At 37.6% G+C, this 24,656-nt stretch overlaps 1 protein-coding gene across 1 annotated transcript in view; it reads left to right on the forward strand.

Moving 5' to 3' along the window:
* The window catches only part of COG3 (component of oligomeric golgi complex 3), a 33,033-nt gene extending 8,492 nt beyond the window's left edge, over nucleotides 1-24,541 (forward strand). Inside the window, exons 8-23 of the mRNA XM_030477622.1 lie at nucleotides 463-543; nucleotides 744-787; nucleotides 993-1,119; nucleotides 1,631-1,722; nucleotides 4,197-4,336; nucleotides 5,587-5,747; nucleotides 8,140-8,245; nucleotides 11,167-11,291; nucleotides 12,907-12,996; nucleotides 14,890-15,010; nucleotides 17,247-17,335; nucleotides 17,434-17,568; nucleotides 18,756-18,831; nucleotides 20,444-20,571; nucleotides 21,458-21,556; nucleotides 22,524-24,541. Of these exons, the coding sequence (XP_030333482.1) occupies nucleotides 463-543; nucleotides 744-787; nucleotides 993-1,119; nucleotides 1,631-1,722; nucleotides 4,197-4,336; nucleotides 5,587-5,747; nucleotides 8,140-8,245; nucleotides 11,167-11,291; nucleotides 12,907-12,996; nucleotides 14,890-15,010; nucleotides 17,247-17,335; nucleotides 17,434-17,568; nucleotides 18,756-18,831; nucleotides 20,444-20,571; nucleotides 21,458-21,556; nucleotides 22,524-22,553 (1,644 nt within the window). The 3' untranslated portion in view covers nucleotides 22,554-24,541. The remainder of the gene's footprint in view (nucleotides 1-462; nucleotides 544-743; nucleotides 788-992; nucleotides 1,120-1,630; nucleotides 1,723-4,196; nucleotides 4,337-5,586; nucleotides 5,748-8,139; nucleotides 8,246-11,166; nucleotides 11,292-12,906; nucleotides 12,997-14,889; nucleotides 15,011-17,246; nucleotides 17,336-17,433; nucleotides 17,569-18,755; nucleotides 18,832-20,443; nucleotides 20,572-21,457; nucleotides 21,557-22,523) is intronic.
* The last annotated feature ends 115 nt before the right edge of the window (nucleotides 24,542-24,656 follow it).

A 24,656-nucleotide genomic window follows, 5' to 3' on the forward strand; every position in this document is an offset into this window, starting at 1 on the left:
GCTTCCTTAGTGCTTTGTCTAAGTCCAAGGGGTCTGCCTGGCTAAGCTGGGGAACCCCAGGGGGAACTGGCTCAAAACTTGACATTTCAGTTGAAGCTCAAATGTGAGCTGAAACTTAGCTTCTCCACCCTGGGACTGGCATGCAAAAGGGAAATTTTGTTCCATTTTAGTACTACAGATTAAGGAGCCACAATCTGTGGCAGATCCAAAGAAAATTGTTGACTCTAATGAAGAATCATAGGATCATAGAATGCTTAGGGTTGGAAAGGACCTTAAGATCGTCTAGTTCCAACCCCCCTGCCATGGGCTTTTCTAGGTAGGAAGTGGCAAAGAGCTGTTCTTCTGGCAGTATGAGTATAAAGAACCAATAACCTGTTTTAGAGCCTATTATCTCAGCCATTAACTATTAGAAGCCAAATGCAGAATTTTCCTTTTTAACCAGTTAATCATCTCTTCTTTCAGGATCCTTCAGCTGTGCCAAGTTCTGACAATGCCTTCACACTGTTTTACGTAAAGTTCAGAGCAGCTGCTCCCAAAGTCAGAGTAAGTAGGCTGGTAACTAATTGTAAACAGGAAGCTATGAAAATGGGGTTTGAATTGTTTAGTAGTGTGAATGCAAGGATTGCATGTTATGCAAGTGTGAATGTCCAAAGATTGTATATTGTGTCCATAGGAAAAATACCAAAAACTGTTTTCCAATTACTAGAAAAAATTGATAATACTTTTTTCTTTTTATTGAGTAGACACTTATTGAACAAGTAGAGCAAAGATCTGAAAAAATGGCAGAGTGAGTATGTCTACACAAATTATTTTCAACAGTTCTAAGTTTTGAAAATCTTTACTTTTGTTTAAGTACTGTTTAATGCATTATTTGTTTAAAAGAAAGTTTTAAAAATTGAAATTATTACCCTAAAATAGGGTATTAGTATGAATTTTATGTTTAATAGAAAATGAGCTTCAGGATGCAGTTACTGTTTTAATTTCTGTTCTAGGTATCAACAAGTTCTTAATGAAATCCATCAATGTTACCTCGACCAGAGGGAGCTTTTGCTTGGTCCAAGTATCGCTAGCACTGTTACAGAATTAACCAGTCAGAACAACAGAGATCATTGTGCTCTGGTACGTAAAGTAGTCATGTGTTGTGGGGTTTTTGTTATGTTTTAATCCTCACCTCCCCAAGTAAAATGTACTTATTTAATAGTTGTTTACATGCAGAATTGTCACTTTTGTTTGTGGTTTTGGATCATTAAAATTTTACTAATATTTTCAAGTAATGCATGTTTTATGAAAGATTATTCTGTAAAAACTCTGCTCTGCTACCAGCCTCACAAAGGAGGATTTGCAGGAGCATAAAATGTGGTTACTTAAATTTCATCAGAAAGAAAAAGGCACAGAAGTTGCACAATAAGCTTTTATTCTATTAGTTACATTTTTTCAGTCCTTAGTTTTATAGTCTATCTCAATTTTTAAATTTGCAATGCTTCCATTTAACCATAGCTGTAGTAGTAGTATTAATAATACAATATATAATATAATGATAAAACACACAATAATATCTGTGATACCTCCTGTGCTACTGATGCCAGGAAAACAGCTTAATGATCAAGTATTTGTATTTCCGTAAATACAGGTACGGAGCGGTTGTGCCTTTATGGTCCATGTATGCCAGGATGAACACCAGCTTTACAATGAGTTCTTCACAAAACCAACACCAAAACTGGAGTAGGTGGTACATGCTGGTTTTGTTTTACTGCATGTTGTATTTACTGTGCTGTGATATAGCAGACGATGTTATATGGCAAATAGGGTTGTATTGAAGTGGTTTGATAAGAACTAGCAAGAAAAAAACCCCAAACTTAATCACTTTATGTGTCAGAATTCAGTGTTCTTTTGGTTTTTTTTATTTTTTTCCTCAAGCAAAGCTGATAGTTTACTTTCCCCATAAATAATCTATGTAAATGCTCTGTAGATGGTCTGAAAGGGATAAAGACATACGGTTGCTTTGGAAATAGCAACTGTAAACTGTACAAGTTTACAGTACTACAGCTCTTAACTGGTTTTGTACTGCCTCTATGCCAGTGGTTTGCACAACCAGTAGCAGAAATGGTTTTCATTTACTTTGGTGTAAAATTAAGCTGATGAACTCCAGTCATTTTTCACCAAGGATTTAGAGTTAGTGAGCTGCTCTTACTGTCAAGGAATATTTGCATGTGTCTGTGTGTGGGCTGAACAGAAGGCAGGGTAGTGGGCACTTGACAAGAACAGTACCTGTATATGGTCTGCCTGGGTCTCGAAGAGGGACAGGTTGTTGTCTTCACATGGTGATAGCATTATAAAAGTATTTTAAGTTTTTTGCAACAGACCTGTAATATTAGAGCAATTGAGTAGGTTATGCCCCTTCTCCAATTGGCTGGTATGTTTTTATAATTATATTTAATTTTGAAATTAAATGCAGGTTATGTTCCCTTTCTAACTATTTATGTTCATAAATAAAGTATATTCCTATTAATGTAACTAAAACACTAGTTTTGAGTGTTATATTGTCTTAAAATCAAGTGCAGCTTGACTTGACTAAGTGTAACCTGGAAAAATACTGCCCATTACCTTCCCTGTCCTCTAAAGCTAAAGGAAAGCTGTAAACACATACTAGAAATAAGCCACAGTGGCAGAGTAGTGGCAGAGTAGTAGCAGTCTTTCTGTTTTCCGAGAAATTGAGGTCTTGTGTGGGACATGCTCAGGATTTGAGGTGACTTAACTAAATTGGCTTAAGAACCAATTTAGCTATCTCAGTCCAAATCCTGAAGTAAACATCTCTAATTGTTAACAGTTAAAAATGCTGTTCAGACAGAAATTTCATCCCTATTGCACTTCACACCAAGAATGAGAATAGGCTTCTGATTATTTTTGGATCTTGATGGAAAGTAGTTTTACCTCCTTTGTAAGAACTTGCTTCTCTTTTTTGCCTAAATCTAAGTAAAATATTTTGAGGAAAATGTTTCAAATAGTATCTACGTTTTTAGGTTTTTCTTAGCTACATAATAAATAACCTTTTTTTTCTGAAGTGCTGTGGTGATCTGAAGACATAATAGCTAGGTATCTATGTACAGACAAAGGAGTTTACAAAAATCTAGCCAAGAGTAGAGATCTGAGGTTGAGTGTGGTATTTAACAATAAGGCTGTTGAAGCTTTCTCCTTTGTTTCTGCTTTTAACACGGAGAGTTACTGTTTCATCAAGTTGTTTGTATAGCTATAGAATACAAGAGAGACCTTCAGAATGTTTCTTCTGTGGACATTCTCTCATGAGCATTTTTTGTCCACAGTCTGAAAGGAACTGAAATGTCCTTGTCCTGTTGTCAGACGTTCTTTGTGAATTAGGAAAAAAAAATTACAGTGCAGTAAACTTGTCAACTCTACCGCACTGTAAATACTTACATGTTCTTAGTGTTTATATTTCCAAGTCTAACTGGGGAATTACTTGAATTTTCAGCTACTGGCAACAGCATTATCTAATTGGTGATTAGCAACAGGAGCATTGAGAATAGCAAAAATGCTTGGAATGAATGTTACTGGTGTCTTAACCAAAATATGCATCACTTTGAACAGGAAAGAAAAAAAATAAATCCAAGTGGGATTCCTGGTGTTTCATTTTGCATTGATATCATAACTTCAGTTGCATGAGAAAGTGTGCCCTGCAATGTTGGAAGTTGTTACAGAAAAGGTTACCAGGGTTTTCCCCTTGTGTCCCTCTTCTGGTTCTAATAAACTATTGGATACTTGTAATCAGATGAACCTTTTCTGAAGGGGAAATCCGGGGTATGGCTCAGAGCTCAGCAGGACATATCTTTACACAGAAGCCAGGTAAACCAGTTGGCAGTATCTTCCCTTTGCAACAGGTTGAGTTGTTTTTTGTTTTGTCTTGGTTGGTTGGTTGATTGTTTTATTTCAAAATGTATTAAAAACTGTACCATTGCTCTAAGCAGTTGGTATCCTACATCTCTTAAAAGACTTTGTAGGATATCAGGGATTCATGTTTTAAACAGTCCTTTCTAAAGCCTTCTGTGATACCGTATTGCATTGTTTTCTGACTCTCCTTTAAAAATCTTTGTTATAGAATAATCCATGTTTGTGATAAAATTTTATTTTGGTATTGCAGGATCCTGAAAGTGTTTCGCTTTGCTTTATTTTTTTCTTCATAGTGAACTCTTGGAGAAGTTGTGTCTTTCATTGTATGATGTCCTGAGGCCGATGATCATCCATGTCATTCACTTAGAGACGCTTTCTGAACTCTGTGGGATTCTCAAGAATGAGATGCTTGAAGATCATGTACAGAACAATGGTAACTGATAGATGGAACCTGATTGTCTTTAACTTTCATCTTAACTGATAAAATTCTTAAATTCCATAGGCAAAAAAAAACCACCCCGAGTTGGTTTTTTTTCAACGAGTCTTACACATGTCAGAGATGAGATAAGGTTATTTTAAATAAATTATGTTTTTTCATTTATAATGAAAGGTCTGTATTACTGATGTTATAGAGCCCTATTTTCTCTCGATTGTACAAATGCAAGCAAGCAACCATCCAGTGCATATATGTGCACCAGGATTGATTTAAATGAACTTCTCAAATGAATTGCTTTGCTTGGCCCTACTAATGCATCATCCGTGTGGAGCTTTCTGCATGCATGACGATAAAACAAAGGAATGCAAACTTGATTTTTTTTTTATTCTTCTTGACTTAGTGTTTCCCAGTCTAGAAATTGTAACTTCAACAGAGGAGTTACTTAGCTGGTAGAGATTTTGGAGTTTTGGAAGTGTTCAGAGCTCACAGTCTTGTAGAAGTGAGCTGACCATCAGAAAAAAATCTGACATCTCATTTCCTTAGTGTGACCAGAATCATTTCACAGTCTTAACCTTGCATCAAGCGACAAATAGAAATCATTCTTGGTTGCTGGTATATAACACAGCATAACTCTTTCTCTCTGATGCTGTGCCAATGTCATGAAGAATTGCTCATTTTCCTGGAAGTCGAATTGTAACACTCTTTTCGAATAAGATAAAAATTGGTGACATAATCTTTTGGCTAATCTTAAGTGAATTTCTACTGCTTAAGCTTAGGTTGATACAATAGTTCTTAAGTTGGACATGACCTGCTTTGGATCATCTGTTCTGGTAGGCAGATGAGTTAGCTTGTCAGCTCCTAGCAGTCACACTGCAGGCTTTGGCTATGATAGAACCAAAGCACGTTGCTTTGGTGACCAGGTTGAAATGCCACTTGACATACCCAGGTCTGAAATAATTAGAATGCTTATTTCTAACCTGGCATCTGATGTCATCAGTGTGAGATTGCATTTTCACAATCTAATGAAAATTTGGGGAGCTGAAGCAACTGTTGTATGGAGTTCAGTAATTGTAGCAGTTTGTCACAGATCTGTCTGCATGATGCTGTTGCAAAAATAGGCTGACTTCACCTGCAGCAAGGCAGTTTTGTGACTGTTCTATATGTGATGCTTCAAACTTCTGTGTCTATAAGCTTGTTTTGTAATTAAATTAACAAATTTGTGCCTTTTTTTTTTTTGCCTTTGTCAGCTGAACAACTGGGTGCATTTGCAGCTGGTGTCAAGCAGATGTTAGAAGACGTACAAGAGCGCCTTGTCTATAGGACTCATATTTACATTCAGACTGATATCACAGGCTACAAGCCTGCTCCGGGCGATCTTGCATATCCTGACAAGTTGGAAATGATGGAGGTATAGCATCAGGTTTTTTTATATGCAGTATATACAATTGTGCAGTGTAGTGCTTTGCAGATGCAGTTTTCCTGTTCTTAGTTGTATTATGTATTACTGACACTATCAAACTGTCACTGACTGATTAAATTATGATTCTAAACTAGATGTCAGAGAACACTTTATGTCAAACTTGGTAAAACTGGCAATAGTTCTCATAGTTAACACTTTTATATAAACCTGAATCTTCTACATTTTCTCTCATAACAGTAAATTTTTGTTTAATTTCAGAAGTAGTAGGTATTACCCAGTGTATTTTCTAGTTGAGCTGGAGGTGAAGACAGCTTGTTGACAGAGTTGAAGCTTTAGACAGGTACAGTTAGCTGCAAGTTTGTTTTCAGAATTATTGGTCAACTGCTGTTTGGTACATGTGTGTACGCTATGCTCAGACAGTATAAGGGGAGACTTGCTTGTACCTTTCGATAATTTAACATGGCAGCAATGGTTTCCAGTAGCCTTTTTCAGGTTCTTATCAGTATTAGCTATTTTTGTAGTCATTCCAAGCCCTTTGAGTCAATGTTCCTGTTGAAAGGAATCAAACTAATTCTATTTACTAATTCTACTTTAAAAGGTTAATACTTCATTGATGACAGATTTCAAAATGAAACTACTGATAGAAATAAAAAAGTGACCAATGAAAGACTTTAAATTAGTTTTTGACTAGAGCAAACACATTTGATATGCAACTGAAAAGTATTATTACATGGAAGGGATTAAGCATAATAAAGACTCCTCCCAAAATAACAGTTATCATTCACTTTATAATGAGAAGTCCAAGCTGTCAAAGGATTAAGATGACCGAGAATGGCAATTCCAGCATGGACTGGCAAGATCCAGATTTTATTGCTCTATTCTGCTTTCCATCTGTCTGCCAGAATAGTTGATGGTGCTTAGAAAGTTGTAGGACTTACTGCAGCTGACCAGTTGGTAGAGAAGCTGTTGTTTGACTTCAGAATCAGAGCATTACTTATATAAAACACAGAAGCTTCATAGCTATATATAATACATGTATGTATATTTTGCTGTGGGCTTGAAGAAATCAACATTGTGTAACTGTACTTTATTGTGTTCCATTCTTGCCTGTAAACAGACAAACACTGAAAGAAACTTCTTAGTACTGAACTCATGTTGCTATAATCTTAATACATGTCTAAAGCTTTTATTGTGTTACAGTTTATGCTTTGGTGGGGACATTCATAGGTTTTTTAGGAAAGCATTTACAAATCCTGAAGCTAGTGAGTTTGTAGGATACTTGCTCTTTATATTGAAAGTTTAAGGGCTAATAAGCTTTTGAAGAAAAAGCAGAAATAATAATTGAGAAGCACACCACACAAAATGTAGCTAAACGGGATCTGTATGTTGAGAACAACTAGTGATCAGAAGTTTGACCAGTAATAACTATTAGGAGTGCAGGTTTGTTTGTTTATTTCTTTTCTAAAATGGTGTGAATAGAACTGGATAAAAAAAATGATTTTGAGAACATTTTAATATTAGCTATAACTTCTATGGGCAAGCAAAGCAGGTACTTAGTCTATACAAGGCCGTATTTTCTAACTAGGTTCCTCTGGCTGTTCAGTTAGGAGGAAGAAGAAAGGGAGTTTTACAGTTCATTCTAAATTGAGAAATTATGCTGCTCTTCATATGTTCTCAAAAAACTCCAGTTTTTGCCTGGTTTGACATTCATTTTGCTACTTGATTGCTTTTAAATCTTAAAACCTTGCTATTCAGAGGGTAAATGAATTATTAAAATGTTAAAAGCACAGGGCAGAAATATTTCTTGTGCTGTTCTGCTCAAATATTAATGCAGTTATTTCCCCATTCTTGCTGTCTCTCACTGCTTTGAAGCAGACCAAGTAATGAAAAATGTTGAAGTGTGGAAGTGTGGAGTAATGTTAGGGGAACGCTTTTTGTTGAACTCCTGCAGGGAATAAACTAGAGAGTACTTTGGGGCCATTTGCAGGTATCATTTATAGGAATAAAGCCATCACAGAAATTATCTGTATGAAATTCAGGTGAATGTTGAATTGGGTTCCCCTATTTGAGTTTCTCTTTCTAGGTGGCTTCACAGGTTATTATTTAGAGATCAGTAAAACCGGGCAAAATGAGAAGAACAGTGCTTTACTCAGATCTGTGTAATATTTGTGAATCTTAAATTGATACTGAAATGTTTCTGCTACTGTTTTGGAAACATCTGTCTGTTTCTTTTAAAGCCTTTGAAACACTGGGGAGCTGAGTGTAGCTGACTCCTTTTGCAATTTAGTGTGATTTTCTCTATTATAATGAAAGCAGCGTAATGCTGCTTAAATTAAGGACAAAAAAAAATTACAATGTTGTGGTATATCTTCCTCTGCAGCAAATTGCACAGAGTTTAAAAGAGGAACAGAAGAAGCTGCCATCTGAAGCTTCATTTTCAGATGTCCGGCTAGAAGATCCTGAGTCCTGCAGCTTAGTTAAATCTGGTATGAAATAGATCTCATGTTGTCAAATTAATGCATAAAGCTCCTGGAGAGCAAATATTAACTTGAACCATCGGTGAGAAACTTGCATGTATCTTAAAGGGTTATTTTCCTAGAGAAGTTCATGAGAGATTTTGAGAAGTAAACTTTGTCTTAGGGTTCTTAACTTTTTTTTTGAATGAGAAGAACTTAATCTTGTTCTTTGTGTGGCATTTCTTTGTGCTTTCAGTGCAGTCCATTCTGTGAAGCAACTACTTGTATAGCTGACAGCATCTATTGTACTTTATATAAAACTGAGCCGTGGTATTCTCTACTGCAAAGTAGCCGTATCATCAAGATGTATACTTATGGATTCCTCTGTTTGTTAGCTGTGCTAAGATGTGCTAAGAGTGGTTTGGTGTGTCAGGCACGCCTCCTAAGTGAATGCTTTGAGCATCTAGGAGTGTCTTTGTGTGTGCCTTTACCTGGGAAGGCAGCTTCTTCCTTTGAATGCATTTCCACTTACTGAAACGAGTCAGTAATTTTAGCTGTTTACAATAATTCGGAATATAGTCCTTGACTTTTCAAATATGTGACCTGTGTGCCTGTAAATTACAGTGAACTGGAAGCAAATTCCAAGAAATGTGGCTCTTTAGATGTCAGTCATTTGAGTGTTGCAAACTCTTTAAATTTTTGTCTGAGAGCCATAAAGAATTTCTCCCTTTATTTTTAAATTGTTCAGAATGGTACAGTGTTATTTCTCGCAGCAGCACCTTTTTCAGCTCTTCATCAGTTGTTTCTCATATTCCTTTTGATTACTGGGTAGTTTCTTGCTTTTGGCTTGCAAGGCCTGCAAAGATCTTTCTGGCTGTTTCTAGCTGGGCTCCATAAATTGTGTTGAGAGTGGAGTTCATCTTGCTTCAAGCCAGGTGTGTGGCATTCACAAATTCTGTAAATCCCACCTGTGTTCAGGAGGTGGAAGGAACCTGGATGGTGTAATTTGAAGATAAGTGTCTGAGATAATTGGGATTATTTGCCCTTCAAAGGTGCCTCTCCCATTTCAGTGCCCGCAGGAGAAGCTGAAGTGACTAATAAATAGCCTAGGAACCTCAAACTGACAGCTAAGGTCTTACACGCCTTCTAATTACTGTGGCAATAAATCTATTGTTGAAAAGGGTAGAAAGATATTGCTAAATTATTTTAGACAATTCCTGCACTGATGACAGAAAAACTTCTCAAGTGCTTGTTCTGTCATAAGGTAAAACTTAAAATTTTACCTGTTTGGTTGCTAATTGGAATCAGAGTTCTGATGCTACTGGCTCAGCTGTTTCCCAGGATTTAAGGACAAAATGAAAGTAATACAAAACTTTTGTCTGTCACGTGCTGTGCAAATCCATTTTGAGCATACAGAATTATTACAGAGGTTACCCAGGAGGAGCACTTTTTTATGTTTACAACCCCCTCACGACAAAATTGGTCTTGCCATTATTTTTTCTGTAATTAACATGATATTTAAACTGTGCACTTTCCGCAACTGTTTAATCCATGTTTAATCCAGGATTATCTCCAGCAGAAAGGAAAGCATCAAGAAGTAAAATTCATAGGATCATAGAATACCAGGTTGGAAGGGACTTCAAGGATCATCTGGTCCAACCTTTCTAGGCAAGCATGACCTAGACTAGATGTCCAAGCACCCTGTCCAGCCAGATCTTAAATGTCCACTGTTGGGGAATCCACTGCTTCCCCGGGGAGATTATTCCAATGGCTGATTGTTCTCATTGTGAAAAATTTTCTTCTTGTGTCCAATCAAAATCTCCCCAGGAGTAAATTGTACCCCTTACCCCTCATCTTTTCCATGTGACTCCTTGTAAAAAGGATGTCGCCATCATCTTTGTAGCCACTCTTTAAATATTGGAACATGGTGATAAGGTCTCCCCTAAGCCTTCCTTAGGCTGAACAAATCCAGCGTTTCCTTGTACAACAGGCTGCCCAGCCTCTGATCACCTCTGTGGTGCTTCTCTGGACCCTCTTCAGCCTGTCCACATCTTTTTTGTATAGTGGGGTAGTGGGGACCAAAAAATTGATTGAATGAGGGGTTTTCTTATCTTCTTTTTTTCTCTTTTTTCTTTCTTTCCTGAGCAACTCCTGTAGTTGATCACTAACCATTTTTTTCTCCTATGTTTTTTTTTTCCCCAGTATTTTTTTTAATCATTTCAGCTGTTGAGCTAAGGTGGGGGGAGGGTGTGTCCTTGGAAACATGCCTGTGAAACTAACTCATTAAAAAAGGTCAAGCTGGGCCATGCCTGAAAGCAAATTCTTGTCTTTCACAGCTGTGTGCTCTATACACATCAGAAATCTAGTACTGGCTGCTCAGAAGGCAAAAAAAACCAAGCCAAACCTAACCTCTTTGGGTGCAATAAAGTATGTCACATTACTGTGGAGTCAGGATAAAGTGCAGTTGATATGAAGCCTCTCCTGTGAAGTCAGGCTGAGAGATTTGTGCGTGTTCAGCCTGGAGAAGGCTCAGGGGAGACCTTAGAGCAGCTTCCAGTGCCTAAAGGGGACCTACAAGAAATCTGGAGAGGAACTTTTTACAAGGGCGTGTGGTGACAGGACAAGGGGGAATGGCTTTAACCTGAAAGAGGGGAGATTTAGATTAGATATTAGGAAAAAATTCTTTGCTGTGAGAGTGGCGAGACGCTGGCACAGGTTGCCCAGAGAAGCTGTGGCTGCCCCATCCCTGGCAGTGTTCAAGGCCAGGTTGGACGGGGCTTGGAGCAACCTGGTCTAGTGGAAGGTGTCCCTGCCCATGGCAGGGAGTTGGAACTAGATGAGCTCTAAGGTCCCTACTAATCCAAACCATTTTATGATTCTATGATATTGCAGTTGTCTTCAGTTAGGAGAGATGGTCAAGTTTTTCATGTGTGTGTTTTACTTTTAAACAGGTTCAGCAGAAACCCTTAATCCCAGGCACCAGACCACGATTTCACCAGCAGACCTGCATGGAATGTGGTATCCTACTGTCAGAAGGACTCTAGTGTGTCTCTCCAAACTGTACAGATGTATAGATGTATGCAAAAATTTCTTTATCTATTTTTTTGTTAAGTGAAGTTATGAAGTGTGCAGTACCGTGTCTAAATATTTTAATGTAAATTCGGAATGGACAATTACTGGCCTCTGTTATCTCTTAGTCTTTTTGCTGCCATCTTTATGTAAAACAAGTGAACTGACAAATTTAGGTCACCAACACAATTTCGTATGTGTAGAAAAAAGGCACTGGTTTTACATCTTTTGCTTTGCTATTACAGAAATACTTCATTGTCTGATGCTCAAGATACTTATCGCACCAAAGTTGCGGAGTGAATAGGACAAGAAAAAATAGGTCTAGGTCAATTATAGAGAATGATTTTATTGCTGAGTTTATTACTGGGTGAATATGTTTCTTGCTGTGTGCTTTGCAGGACATCAGAGAAAATGATGTTTCTGGTCTTAAAAATGGTGGCTCTACTACTTACACATTTTTGAATTCTTCTCAAAAAATTTTTGTGGCACATTTTTCCACCTTCTAAAATGTAGGAGACATTTCCAAAGTTTAAGCCAGTAGGAATCGTCTATAACAGAAACAAAAGTGGTGCTTACTTCAGAAGTGTTTTGGGACTTGCCCTTTAGAATCTGATCGATGTCTGTCACCTAAAAGCATAAAAGGTCTCTGAGATACATAATGCCAGTGTTTTTATTTTTCTGTAGGTGTTGTGTCTTTATTAGATACATTTAATGCTTTGATAGGTGTTATGTAAAACTGCTACCAAGATGGTATTTGCTTAAAAAGCTGGAAAATATTAATACTTTATCGCTTAATATATCAATCTCATTAAAGATAAATGAGTGTTTGCCGTTGTTTTCAGCTAGACTTTTGGCAATGAGGTCGGTTTTGCATTGTTTGCAAGGCTCATTTGTAGTGTGTCTGCACAGTGATTTTAGTTTTTTGCTGAGATACTCTAGCAGAACTGTTATGCCTGGCCTGCACCTTGTAGATAGGAGAAGACATGAATGAAGTGGCAGTCACTGGCAAGTCTCAGGGCAGTCAGGGCTGTCATGTACTATGCTGCAGCGCTGGTGGCAGCGAGCTGTGTTCCTACAGCTAGCTCAGCCATATGATCTAGTTGCTGCAGCTTAATGAGTTACTCCATGTCACTTGGGCCATAGCAGCTGTCATGTTTGTTTACTAACCCGGTGCAAGTAATTTGAAGTAATTTGAGTTTGCTTGAGGTTAAGCTCGCTGGAATGATCTCGCGTCTGTTGAAAGCGTCAATTGCACACGCACACAGTTTACCCTGACACGCAAAGTGTCTGGTCAGGTTACCCAGGAAGCATCACTCATGCTGTTGTCTCTGTGAATGCATGAGGTATCACTGACCTCGGCACTACCCAGGTGCAAATTCAGAGTCAGAGGGTGAACAGGGCGTGCTTGAGTCTATACCTGTACCCAGCCTAACTAAGTGCTGTACCAAGCTTTTATATATGAATGCTCCATCCTTGTCTTATTGCAATTAGACAATGTGATTGTAGCTAACTAATGTAGAGTTTTATGGGCTGGTAAGCACATCCTTCACAAGCTACAGCTCTTAAATTGCGTTTAAGTTTTGCTAATATCTTTTTTTGGTCTCATTTCGTCTTTCCTGCAGAGGGCAGTGTTTCAGGGATTATCGCAAGAGGCCTTATCTGCCTGCATTCATTCGCTGCTGGGAGCTGCAGATTCTATCAGCAAAAACAAGGTCAGAATCTGTGCTTTGGGTATGATTTCTTTTTCTCCCCCCTCTGTGTATATCTAAAGCCATGAAGCAGTTGTTCAGAATTCTGCTGAAATCTCAGTGAAACTGTATTGCTCTGCCCCCAGAGACCTGATGGATTCGCCAGCTTTTAGTTATGGTTAATGTATTGTAAAACAAAGATAATGATTCATATGCTAGCCTGTCTGAAAAGGTGGAATACAAATCATAGCAATCATATTTACAGGCTGCTTTAACTCATGTGATTGATCAAGTGATACCTAAAGAAAAATTTCTGCTAGAAGTCTCTGCTCCCTATATGTTTTCACAGCCTACTATTCTTTTCTCTTTCTCTCTGCCTCCATTGTTTGAATTTTCAAAAATCTTTCAAAGTATTAAATTTATTTGGAAGATTTGTTAAGTATTCTCCACTCAGAACTGTCTGTTACCAAAACATTTGGTCCAGTGTGTTGCTCAGAATTCAATGCGGTTTCATTACATCATTGTAACTTTAAGTGTTGCCTGAAGTAGTTGGAGTAAACCTTTTTTTTCCTGTCACAGTTCCCTTAATACAAATACTGTAGTAATTTGCTAATTCCTAAATTCCTAACAGCCAGGAAGTGAATTTAAGGGGGAAAAAAAAAAGTCATCTTAGTAGGCTAAAATTGTTGGATTTGTATTAGCAGTAAATATTTAGTGATGAAAAAAGTTTTAGTTGCTTTTAGAAATGAAGAGCTGATTTGAAGTATTCCTTTTGAGTGTCCTTTGAAAAATGTCTGTTAAATGTAGTATCTTTAAAAAGAAATTCAAACCACGTTTTCTTCTAGCCTGAGCAAATAACTGTTTCATATGTATTTGATTCAGAGTTCTATAGTAATTATCCATTCCAGCACGGTATATTGGCTCAGCATTGACCTAAAGTATTGCAGAGAATGAAACTCATCCTGCAGTGAACCCTAGATAGGTTGGCCCAGGACTAGGGTCTGTACCACTTGGTTCTTCATGCATCTTCATTTAAAATTATCTGGTGAAATCATGCATGTAAGACTAAAAAAATCCCGAACTTAAGAAGGCCTCGCATCTCTTATTTTTAATAAACAGTTCTAGTTGTTCAAACTGCAGATTTAAATCTAATTTCTTCTTTACTGTTCTGTATAACGTTATATCAAAAGCAGTTGTCTTCCAGCTTGCGAAAGCAACTTTGAAATCTTGAGTCCTCCTCATTTACCTCAATGAGCCATGAACTTCAAAGGTTAAAAGCAGCATGCAGTATAAAGCACATAGCTGAAATAACAAGCAGTGCAAAACCCCTTGTCTCAGTGGTGTGAACTTGGCCTTGTTTTATTCTTTGTATCTTTGCTGTACTGTTTAGAAATTAACTAAGCTTTGTGTTTAATGGCATGAGAAAAATGCCTTGTAAGACCTTTGCACAAGAGCACAGTTAATCAAGGTTATTACAGAAACTGTTTAGCTTTTTTTTTTTTTTAACCATCATAATGATTAAAAAAAAATTTAGAACCTCATGTTTTTTGACTATAAATTATATGAATTACTTGAAATAATTCCTGGCTCTTATGAAGAGTAGGTTTGTAGCTTTCAAATAATGGATACCTGTATTTAATGTGGACATTTAGTACTATATAATCTCTGTAATCTAATTCTTCTAAGAAATGTAAATAAAGTCTGCTTCTGTAGAGCAATGTGTTAGAAACAGGCAAAGGTGGGATTTGTTGATCCCAGGGTGTAGTTAATGGCACTACAGGCTAATGGAAAAAGCTTGTTAGTAAGATTATTAGTATTAATTTTGTTATAGGAAGTAACTAATAAAAGTGGAGGCATTGAAATTATGCTCTTCACTTAATTGTTTTTGTAATGCATGTTCTTTCTCTTGTGCTGTAGACCCAGGTTGACGGACAGCTTTTCTTAATAAAACATCTTTTGATTCTTCGTGAACAAATTGCTCCTTTCCACACTGATTTCACCATTAAGGAAATTTCCCTGGACCTTAAGAAAACTAGAGGTACTAAACAGTTGCTGGCTACAGAATGGGATAGGATTGTCCTCCCTGAATGTGCCAGCAAAAGTTCTGGGTTTATTTTATGTTCACTTGCAATGATCTGTATGCTTGTTCTAATATCTTGCTTTGTTCTTAGCTTCTCTGAAAAAAACAGAACCATTCTTCTATTCAGGGTGATTCAGGATGTGTCTAACAAGTGCTTTATTTTTGTATGAAATGCATTTGCTTTTTGCTGCTGACCTAACTTATCTATCCAGTCTTTTTTAAGAAGAGCTAAGTAATGTACATTTCTGCTGCACAAAGATGTCTTTCCCCTTTTCTGACACTTTAAAGGAATATCTTTATCACTGTTTAGACCTTACTGTGAGCTTTTGTTTTGGAAAGGATTTGTTATGTTGCAAGTTCAATAAACAGCACTGATGGATAGTTTTATGTAGCAACCGTGTCTGTTGTATGAAGGGAAAATAGAGTAGTGGCCATGGTCATGATTTTTAAATTGTACTATGGTTCCTTTGTGAAATGCAGGAAAACCCTCTCAGTACAAAAGTGAACTGTCATGCGCTTGTCAAGCTCGTAAAGATATTTGGAAGAATAATTGGAAGCATGTCAAGTTTCTCTTCTTCTATTCCAGAAGAGAAAGCTGAAGAAATAACTTTCCTTTCCTGCCATCTAATATGCTGCTGTTTTAACTCGGAAGCAAACAATTCTTGCACTAACCATTTCACATGTTGCATTTGAACATCAATGAAACCTCCTACCTGTTGAGTGGTTTCTAGTTGACTGGAGGTTAAAGGGCAAATACATCCTTTTGGTGTCTTGTCCTGGCTGACACACAAGTTTGTTCTCCATCTTCATTTAATTGAATAAATTTTTGTGCCAGCCAGTGCTTTGCAGATGGTAGTGGTAAGTAATGGAAAAACACTTTATTTTGGGGGGTGGCGGTGGCGTTGAAAAGATGTACATTGTGTTTAATTCTTAATGTAGTGTAGCACAGGCCAGTAGGGCTTTTATATTTGGGTTGAATTGTATAAGTAATGTATAAGTAATGTATAAGTAATAACATGACTAATAGGAGTTTTACTGTGCCCTAGCCAAGCTTTCTGCCCATAGATTTAATTTGGGATTTATAGACAAAGGGACACTGCTTAATGTAAAAGTAGTATAATGCTAAGGTTCATGTAAGTGAAGTATATAGTGAAGTGACTTTTACACTGACTAGCTCATAGGCTTCTAATCAGAACTTAGACTCTTTGTGGAATCAGTGAAGTTTCTGGGAAATAACTGAGAACAAAATGAATCTTTTCCTGCAATCTTCTTTAACTGCATAGGAGTACAGATTCTTAGTTCAGTACAAAACGTACATGTCCACATGTCTGGTATTCCCTCTTTGTATAATACCTTCAACAGCATTTCTTTAACTCTTGTCTCGTTTCCCTCACATTGTTTTATATAGCAAGGGGTGTGCAGAATTGCTTTTGAAATGAATAATAAAAAAACCCAAACCAGATTGATGTGTAGGATGATAAATGAACGTCATTAAGCAGTAACCTATACTGAAACGATATTGATGATTTTATTTGTTTCCAGTTTGGTTAGATTTCAGGTTGACAACATCCTGTTAACACTATAGGAATAATGTCTGTATCTTGTGCTAATTGCAGACATTGTTGCTTTTCCTTCTTGGGACTTCTGTAAAGACCACAAAACATGAGTGTGTATCAACCCTGATGTTTTCTTGTTTAGTCCTAACTAAAATAATTAGGCACAAAGGAAAAGAGTGCCAGTTCTAAGTTACTTTATGCAACTGTACTTTGTTGTCTCAGGCAACCTGGGCCAAATTCTACATATCGTTCATAAATGCTTACCTACACAGCTTATGTAAAAGTCTTTCACTTGTGGATATAATTAGAAAGGGAGTAAAGCTCACACAATTTGCATGCTGATAGCACCATAGCTAGTATCAGTCAGTTGTTAGGTTCATGTAATGTATTTATCTGGTTTGACTGTGCAACTGTCAGATTGAGGTTTACCATAGCTGCAACGAAAAACTAGTGGATTGAGCTTTGTGTGCTTCTGTGCATGTGCGCTTGTGCATCCACACCTAGCTATAGTGCAGTCATCAGTGTTATAGTCCTCATCATGCTAGGCCATTTTTTATGCATAAATGAGTGATTACAGCTTTTAATTCCTGGAACTGAATCCCATTGACTTACAGTGTGAGTGACTTTCTGATTCACAGATGCAGCATTTAAAATCCTGAACCCTAAGACAGTTTCAAGATTTTTTAGGCTAAACAGCAACAACGCCTTGATACAGTTCTTACTGGAGGTAATATGGAGTCTTACTGCATTAAGAAAATTGGGTCATTTAAGCGGGTGGTGATCTCTGGCAAATAAGAAGGAGAGAATTGTTGTCTTCTGTTAAAGGGTACTCCAGAAATCAGAGAACATTATATCGACTCTAAGAAAGATGTAGATCGTCATCTGAAATCAGCTTGTGAGCAGTTTATTCAGCAGCAAACCAAGCAGTTTATAGAACAGCTGGAGGAGTTCATGACAAAGGTACAAACATGTTGTATGTTCATTAACCTAACTGAAATACTGGTAGGACAAGGGAATTAGTATTAAATTGGGTAGAGGAGAAGCTGCTAGTTCTGATTAGCTGAAGATGCTGGCATTTCCTGTTATATGGTCATGTTTCCTTTTAAGTTCCAACAGTAATTTTCTAGGCATCTTTGAGATTAATGGATTAAAGGAACATGACATAGTTTGTTTTTAAAAGCATCCCTTATGCTCTTTGGTCAAGAAGCTTTAATGTTTCATTGAGTTGAAACAGTTGGCAGGAGCTTTTCTGTTTTCAGAAAAACTCCTGCCTTGACTGAATGTGTAAGCCTTAAAAAACAAAAAATCTTGGGTCGTGAGGGTTTTTGAGGGAGGCCTTAAGAGTATGGCTGTGAAATGTGTTTAAATGTTCTGTTCTCAGCATATTTTACACCAGTGTGGTGCTTGCTGACCAGGACTCTCCTCCCAAGTCCTGTTTGCGACACAAGTTCCTGATAAAAGTTGGTCAGAAAGACTAGGCACCCTAGGGAATAGGAACAAAAAGAAGCCTCGCTACAATACACTTCTTTCTAGAACGTGCTCTAGAGCCAGGGATTTCTAGGCATCCTGAGAGAACCACGCAGTAGGATCTATTCTGGAAAATGGAAAGTGTGATGTGGATCCTTATGTACTGTAAATAAGTGGCATGACATCTCGGAAACTGGGGCTACAGTGTTGCATGGACATCACAAATATACCAGCTGCTGTTTTTTGAGAATTTAGAAGATTACAGCACTAAATTTACTGATGCCTGTCATGTTGGGGTGAGGGGTCAGTGGCATGCGTAAAATATAGATGGGTAACTGGTGAGATTGATAGATTGTTCAAGTGATTCAATGATTCATTGGGAATATAGGGCATTTGACTGACCTGCTTAAGTATAAATCTCATTTGAGGTTTTGTATCCCTAGGTGCCTAATCATCTTTGTAAATTTAATCCTTTTTTGAATTTCACTTTCAAGAGGTGATCGTGGTTGTAATGTTGGATTGCATTTCTGTCAAGCTGCTTCCCCTGTGTGTTGTTAAGTCAGAGCGTAGAAGTGAGAGAGCAGGGAATACTGCAGTAGAGACTTGTGCAATTGTTACTTCGTCACTTTGTTGTGGATTCAACTGTAAGAAACTCATTTTGTTGATTGTACTTGTTTTAGGTAGCTGCTTTAAAAACAACAGCCACTCAAGGAGGTCCCAGGTACAGCCTTTCACAGCAACCTTGGGCGCAACCAGGTACTTTCTTTGTTCTCATTTACTACTTTGAAACTTCTTCTCAAAACTTCTCATCAAATGGAGAAAAAGACCCTTTTCCATTCACCATTTTTGGTAGAGCAATATAAGGTGCATTATGTGGGGCCTGAGTATTTCAGAATGTCATGAGTCTGTGTGCCTGACTTCTAAACCACAGGAATCTGGAAAGCTGGCCAGATTAACTTGGACTGTGAGACTGTGATTGATTTGGAAAAATTCCAAGTACCTAAAAACTGTCTATCTTTTTTCTTGAAAATCCCAGCTTCCATTTTTACATGTGTGCTAGTTTAAATGTCTTAAGATATCTCTAAATCAAAACCTGACAAACTTCAGAATAGGTATTTAATTGGTGCACTAGAGGAATGACTTGACTATTTCTCAAGCTGTGATTGTTCTTGCATGGAAACAGCATTTCCGCAACTGCATACGGAATGTGCTTAAGGAATTATTTGATTACATTAGGATAAAGCTTTTGCTTTTGTATGAAAAAAATGAGTCTGCATTGAAGCTTTTATTGTCTGTACATTTGGTACATTTTTCAGTTTTCCTGTCACTGAAAAAATGGAATCCAGCTTTGTTTCCCCTTTCTTAAGAATTCAAACGTGATTGCTTCGTAGGAACACTTGGAGTAGTTCAGATGTTACTGGGTTGTTTTGCTCTTCACATTACAAAGTTGTGCTTCTGGGTGATGCTGAGAAATCTGATTATTCCAATTCATACATTGGAACCTTCTGTTGCCTCATATTCGTAAAATGCAAAGCCAGCCATGTTCATTCATAATTCAGTGCTGCTCCCTGGGTCAGACACTCTCAAGGGCTAACTTGAGCTTCTACTTAACATCCCCTGCTTCTTCAGGAGTATTTTTAATGTTCATTTGAAGATAATTATGTGTGTAGAGGCATATTTAAGCAGCTTCTGCTGTTTTTTGGAGTCATTTGTCTGGGAAGCAGGAGTAGACAGAAAATTAGATACAGTAGAAATTGAGGAAAAACCGCACCATAATATATTAATTTTGATAGTTTAAAGCTACAAAATGTACTTCCCCCCTGCCTTTTAAACAAAGATCTTGTAAAATCGTTAAAATACCTATCAATAAATAAAGAAGGTCTTGTCTGAGAGAAGATTTCTGTCTGGTTGATTCAAAATCCAGATGTTTGCACAGCCTTTCTTCATACAGACGTGGCCTGTGGTCAATAAGGAGAATTTGTGATATGCTGTTCTCTTTGCTAGCACTGTTTATTTCCCAGGCAAGTTTTCTAGGGGTGAGCCTACGCAGAACTTTGTTGCTGTTGGAAGGCTGTGGCTTCAGGAACCTCAGGAGGATGTGGTAGCTTGCAAAAATGGGTTGGATGCATTTTCTGCAGGGAAAGAGAGGCTGATGTCTTTGGTAGGTCTCAAAAGAAAAGCCCTGCCTGGCATGTTGTGGTTGTATGGTAGTTTGATGCTGCACAGCCCAGTCACCCCCTCTCTCCCTTTCACTCAAACCTTATGGTTATGATCAGCCCCAGTGAAATGGAGGTGATACTCTGGAGTGTAGCTTTCAACTTGCGGAATGCCATTTCAGCCTATTAAGCATATTTTCTTTTGCTTTCAGCAAAGATCAACGATGTGGTCTCTTCCACTTACAAGACAATAAAAACAAAGCTGCCATCAACATTACGAAGCATGTCATTATATTTGTCCAATAAAGATACAGAATTAATTTTGTTTAAGCCAGTTAAGGTGAGTATTGCTAGATGTACTTCAGCATGATTTCCTGTAGGTGATGTGCCTTCATTTAAAGACTTTAAACACATTTTGTGGGACCATTCACCTTATATTTTTGTGTGTATGGTTATACATATATATATATCTCTCTCTCATATCTATATAAATGTGTGTATGCATATATTTATAAGTCTATATATATGCAGGTGCACATACATACACATATTTGTAGAGTTATTCTAGGCTACCAGTCCAGCCAGTGACAAATACCATATACATGTAATAATGAACAGACTATTACAGGCACTGTAGTGTCCCTGATCTGAGAAGCCTGTTGAAAAGACACATGACGAAAAAACAAGTTCTATAACGATATGTTTAGCTTAAAAAACACCAAACAAAACAAAGTTTGTCCTGCTCTCTATTCTACTCAGTCTGCATAACACACATGTTACCAGGAAGTAACTGGTTCTTTTCATTCTGTGTATCTTCCACGGGGCACCATAAGAGCTGCTATAAGGAAAATTAACTCTGTCCCAGCCAAATCCAGTACAGCTTGGTCAGTTATGCATGGGGGGAAGCACTGAAGGCAGAGAGAATGATGCAGATTTATGACTGTAAACCCACCTGAAAGAACCAAGCTTGAGTTTTAAGTTGCCGGGTTAAGTGTGTAGAATTCAGGGTTTCCAGCTTAGCATGTCCTAGCTGAAGTTTTTGTCTTGCAGCCAACATGTATTCTTTGTGGCTGTTTTGGGGCTTGTTTTAGAAGAAAAGCTCTGAAAGCTTGACCACTTCACCCTACCTGGTCATTTTAGTAGGTATTCCATGTACACTGTGCTTATTCTGGTTCATGTTTGAGATGGTTTTTTAATACTGAGTTTTTTCTTCTTCCCTTGGAAAGAATAACATTCAGCAAATGTTCCAGAAACTCCATACTTTGTTAAGGGAAGAATTTAGTAATGAAGATCTCCAGATCATAGCTTGCCCTTCAATGGAACAGGTATATATTGAAGCTCCGTGTTTTATCCGTTGCCTTTTCATGTGACTGGCTCTGACTTTTTTAAGCATTCATTTTATCATTTTTAGTATTTCCCGTGTTCAGAATCTTTATTTATTGTTCCCCTTAATCCTGGATGATTAAACACAGGGCTTTATCTTAACTCTAGGCTTTCAACTAAAAGGGGGTTTTGTTTGGGTTATTTTAATGAATATCCAATTGAGTTTTTAAACTGAAGGTGGTGATTGATGTTGCTGGGGATTGAGTTGTACAATGAGTCTTGCCATTTCTGGGTATTGTCTTTTTGGAGAGATAGGAAAGCTAGTGAATAGGCTTTAAAACAGCCTGTGCGTGTGAAGGCAGCCTGGCTTTTGACAAATACAAAAAGCAGCAACTTTTACATTTGGGAAGCATGAGGAAGAATTACAAGGGTTTATTTGAAGTAAATTGCATTGGGAAAATGTGCAGATGTTTATAGAAGTGTAACCCTACATGATAAGGTTTTTAGTCTCAGAGATGATTGGGGTTAAGAATTCTTTGTATTAGGATGCTCTGACAGAAACCAAGTAGGTTTTTAAAAATCTCGCTTTGACCTTGGTGGTCCAGGGAATGTGACTAGAATCGTGATCATCCCAGGATGGCAATATTTAAACAGAAAATCAGGTTTACGGATTAGAGGACATAGCTGGTGTGCATATTTTTTGGAACCGCTTGACAAGGCATGAAGTCATCTTAGCAACTTTGACACAGTAGGTTCTCACTGCTGAAATAACCAGTCAGCATGGTCAACAATTGTGTTTTAAAAAGCATTTGACTGTCAGTTTAGGCCAGTTGTTTTGTAGCTGTCTTCTCCTGATACGCCCAAGTCTCTATGTGCTTCCTAGGAATCCTGTTTAAGGGTTAAAACATAAGACATCAATTCTGAAACTTAGCTGCTCTGTCTAATAGAGCTTTTCCTTTTGTCTTTCAGGTGAACTTACTCTTATCAATGTCCAAGTAGCCCAACAGCAGCCCAACAGTGAGGCTGCTTGCAAAAACTTCAGCTGAATGCCAGGCAGTGAAGGGAACGCAAAGACATTTGCTTGAAGTAAACGAAGGATCCCACTGTGCAGTTCAGTCTGCATCAACACTATCCAGGCTGCTTAACCCTGTTTTAGGGAAAAAACCCAGCAAAACAAACCAGTTTTATTGATTTGTTAAAGGTTTTCCCGTTCATTGGCTTGAGAAGTTGGGGAGAGAAAACAAAACCAACCCCTCTCTGCTGATGACTCTTATGAAAGTTCAGTTACTGCCTTATCCACGTATTTTCAAAGTTGAAATCCCATTTTTTTAAATGTAAAAGCCTTTCTTGCTTTCCTTTAGTAATCTGATGTATGCAGTGAAAAGCTGCACTTTCAAAGACACTGGAAATAAATTGCAGGGAATCAAATTGGAGCAGTAATAGGTATTTGCAAGGCTTGGAGATAAGCACATTGGTATGACAATTTGACTTAAGCATGCTCTGATTTTCTTTAACTCCCATGAAAATCCTGGTAATCCACCACATGCTTGAACGTAATTCAAAGGTTCTTAGTTGGGAAAACTTTTATTTCCCACATGTGAAACATTTCTTGAAACACTGGATGTGCTCTTTCTCTTATAATGTTTCGGAGCTGGTAGGTCTGACCTGAAGTTTCATACTCTAACCTTCATCATGGAAGGAATCTCAGATCCTTGAGATTTGCAATGGAAAGCTGTGCAATATAACTTCTGTTGGTTCTGAGGGAACTGCATGTTTTCAGATGCTTTACAGCAAAGCTTAACATGGAGATTCTCAGGTACTTAGTTTTAGGTTAGAGTTGCGGTTTTTTTGCCTTACCCAAGATCAAATGGTGGTGTCACATAGTTTAAAGTGGGAACTGGGACTGGAACTTCTACAGCCTTTGTGTGCTGGAGGAAATGCTAATAAGAGGGTATGGGGATGCCAGAAATTGAGTGTGCATGGCTGTCAAATCAGCATTGTGAACGGAAGGTAAGGACTTGGTAACTGGTAAACAATGCACGCTGTTCAATGTGTATCAGTTGGTCATTATATGGGAAAGCTGAATGCTAAACACTTGGCCATTAATGGAATGAAACACTTCAAGCAGCTTTAGGGTGTCTAGGTGTGTAAGTCTTCATTGTGCTGCACTGCAAAAGGAAAATATGGTGACTTACATGGCAGACTTTTAACTTTTTATAAAACCTGTTCTCTAGTTTTAAATATGTCAATTTCCATGCACATCGGTGGTGTTTTGATTTAGTAATTTTCTTGTTATAAATCACATGGCTGGAGACTAATGTAGGATTTAAACCTACCATGAGAAGTGTTGCAGCAGTGGTGCTGAGGTACATAAATGGTACGGATAGAACCTTACATGACTCCTTAAAAATTAACTAAAGGAACTAACAAGGAAGAAAACTTGCCCTTTCTTTTTACTTATGTAGAAATACAGGCTGTAAAATAATGTCCAGTGTGTTGTAATATATGTATATTTGTTTTTTATAAAGTTTTACAGAAGGACTGCATGGTCACTGTACAGAGTTATGACTGACTTAATACAGACATTGTACAGGTAGGACATGAAGGGTAACCCATTGCAGTAGTCACTTTTGTGCTTGGGGTCTTTTTCTCTCTTAGAGTACCCAGACAGCTCTAGGACAGCTGGTTGGAAGATTAGAAGAGCAATCAGTTTATACAGCCTGTTTGCTAAATGAACATTTGTTTAAACATGTACAGTTTCAGATATTTACGTTTACAAATAGTGTAAATACTTTCAAAAGATTAATTTAAGATGCTTTATATTATCTGACTAGAAACTTTGCTGTTTTTAATTTTTTTAAAATAAAAATGTTGCCTCCTATTTTGGTCCAAGAGTAAAGCTATATTCTGTATCCTGAGGCTTGTCTGTCAAGATAACTGTAATACAGAGACAATAAACATCTTGTAAGCACAGGCAGTGCATCGCTGAGGAGAAGTGTTCTTTTTTTAGCAGTAAGAGAATTGACTTTTTTTGGCACAGATGTATACCTGAGTGCTGAATGTACAGCTAATTGTTAAAGTAACGCCTCTTTACTGTTATAA

This window comes from Strigops habroptila, chromosome 2 (genome assembly GCF_004027225.2).
Source record: "Strigops habroptila isolate Jane chromosome 2, bStrHab1.2.pri, whole genome shotgun sequence".
Taxonomy (NCBI): domain Eukaryota; kingdom Metazoa; phylum Chordata; class Aves; order Psittaciformes; family Psittacidae; genus Strigops; species Strigops habroptila.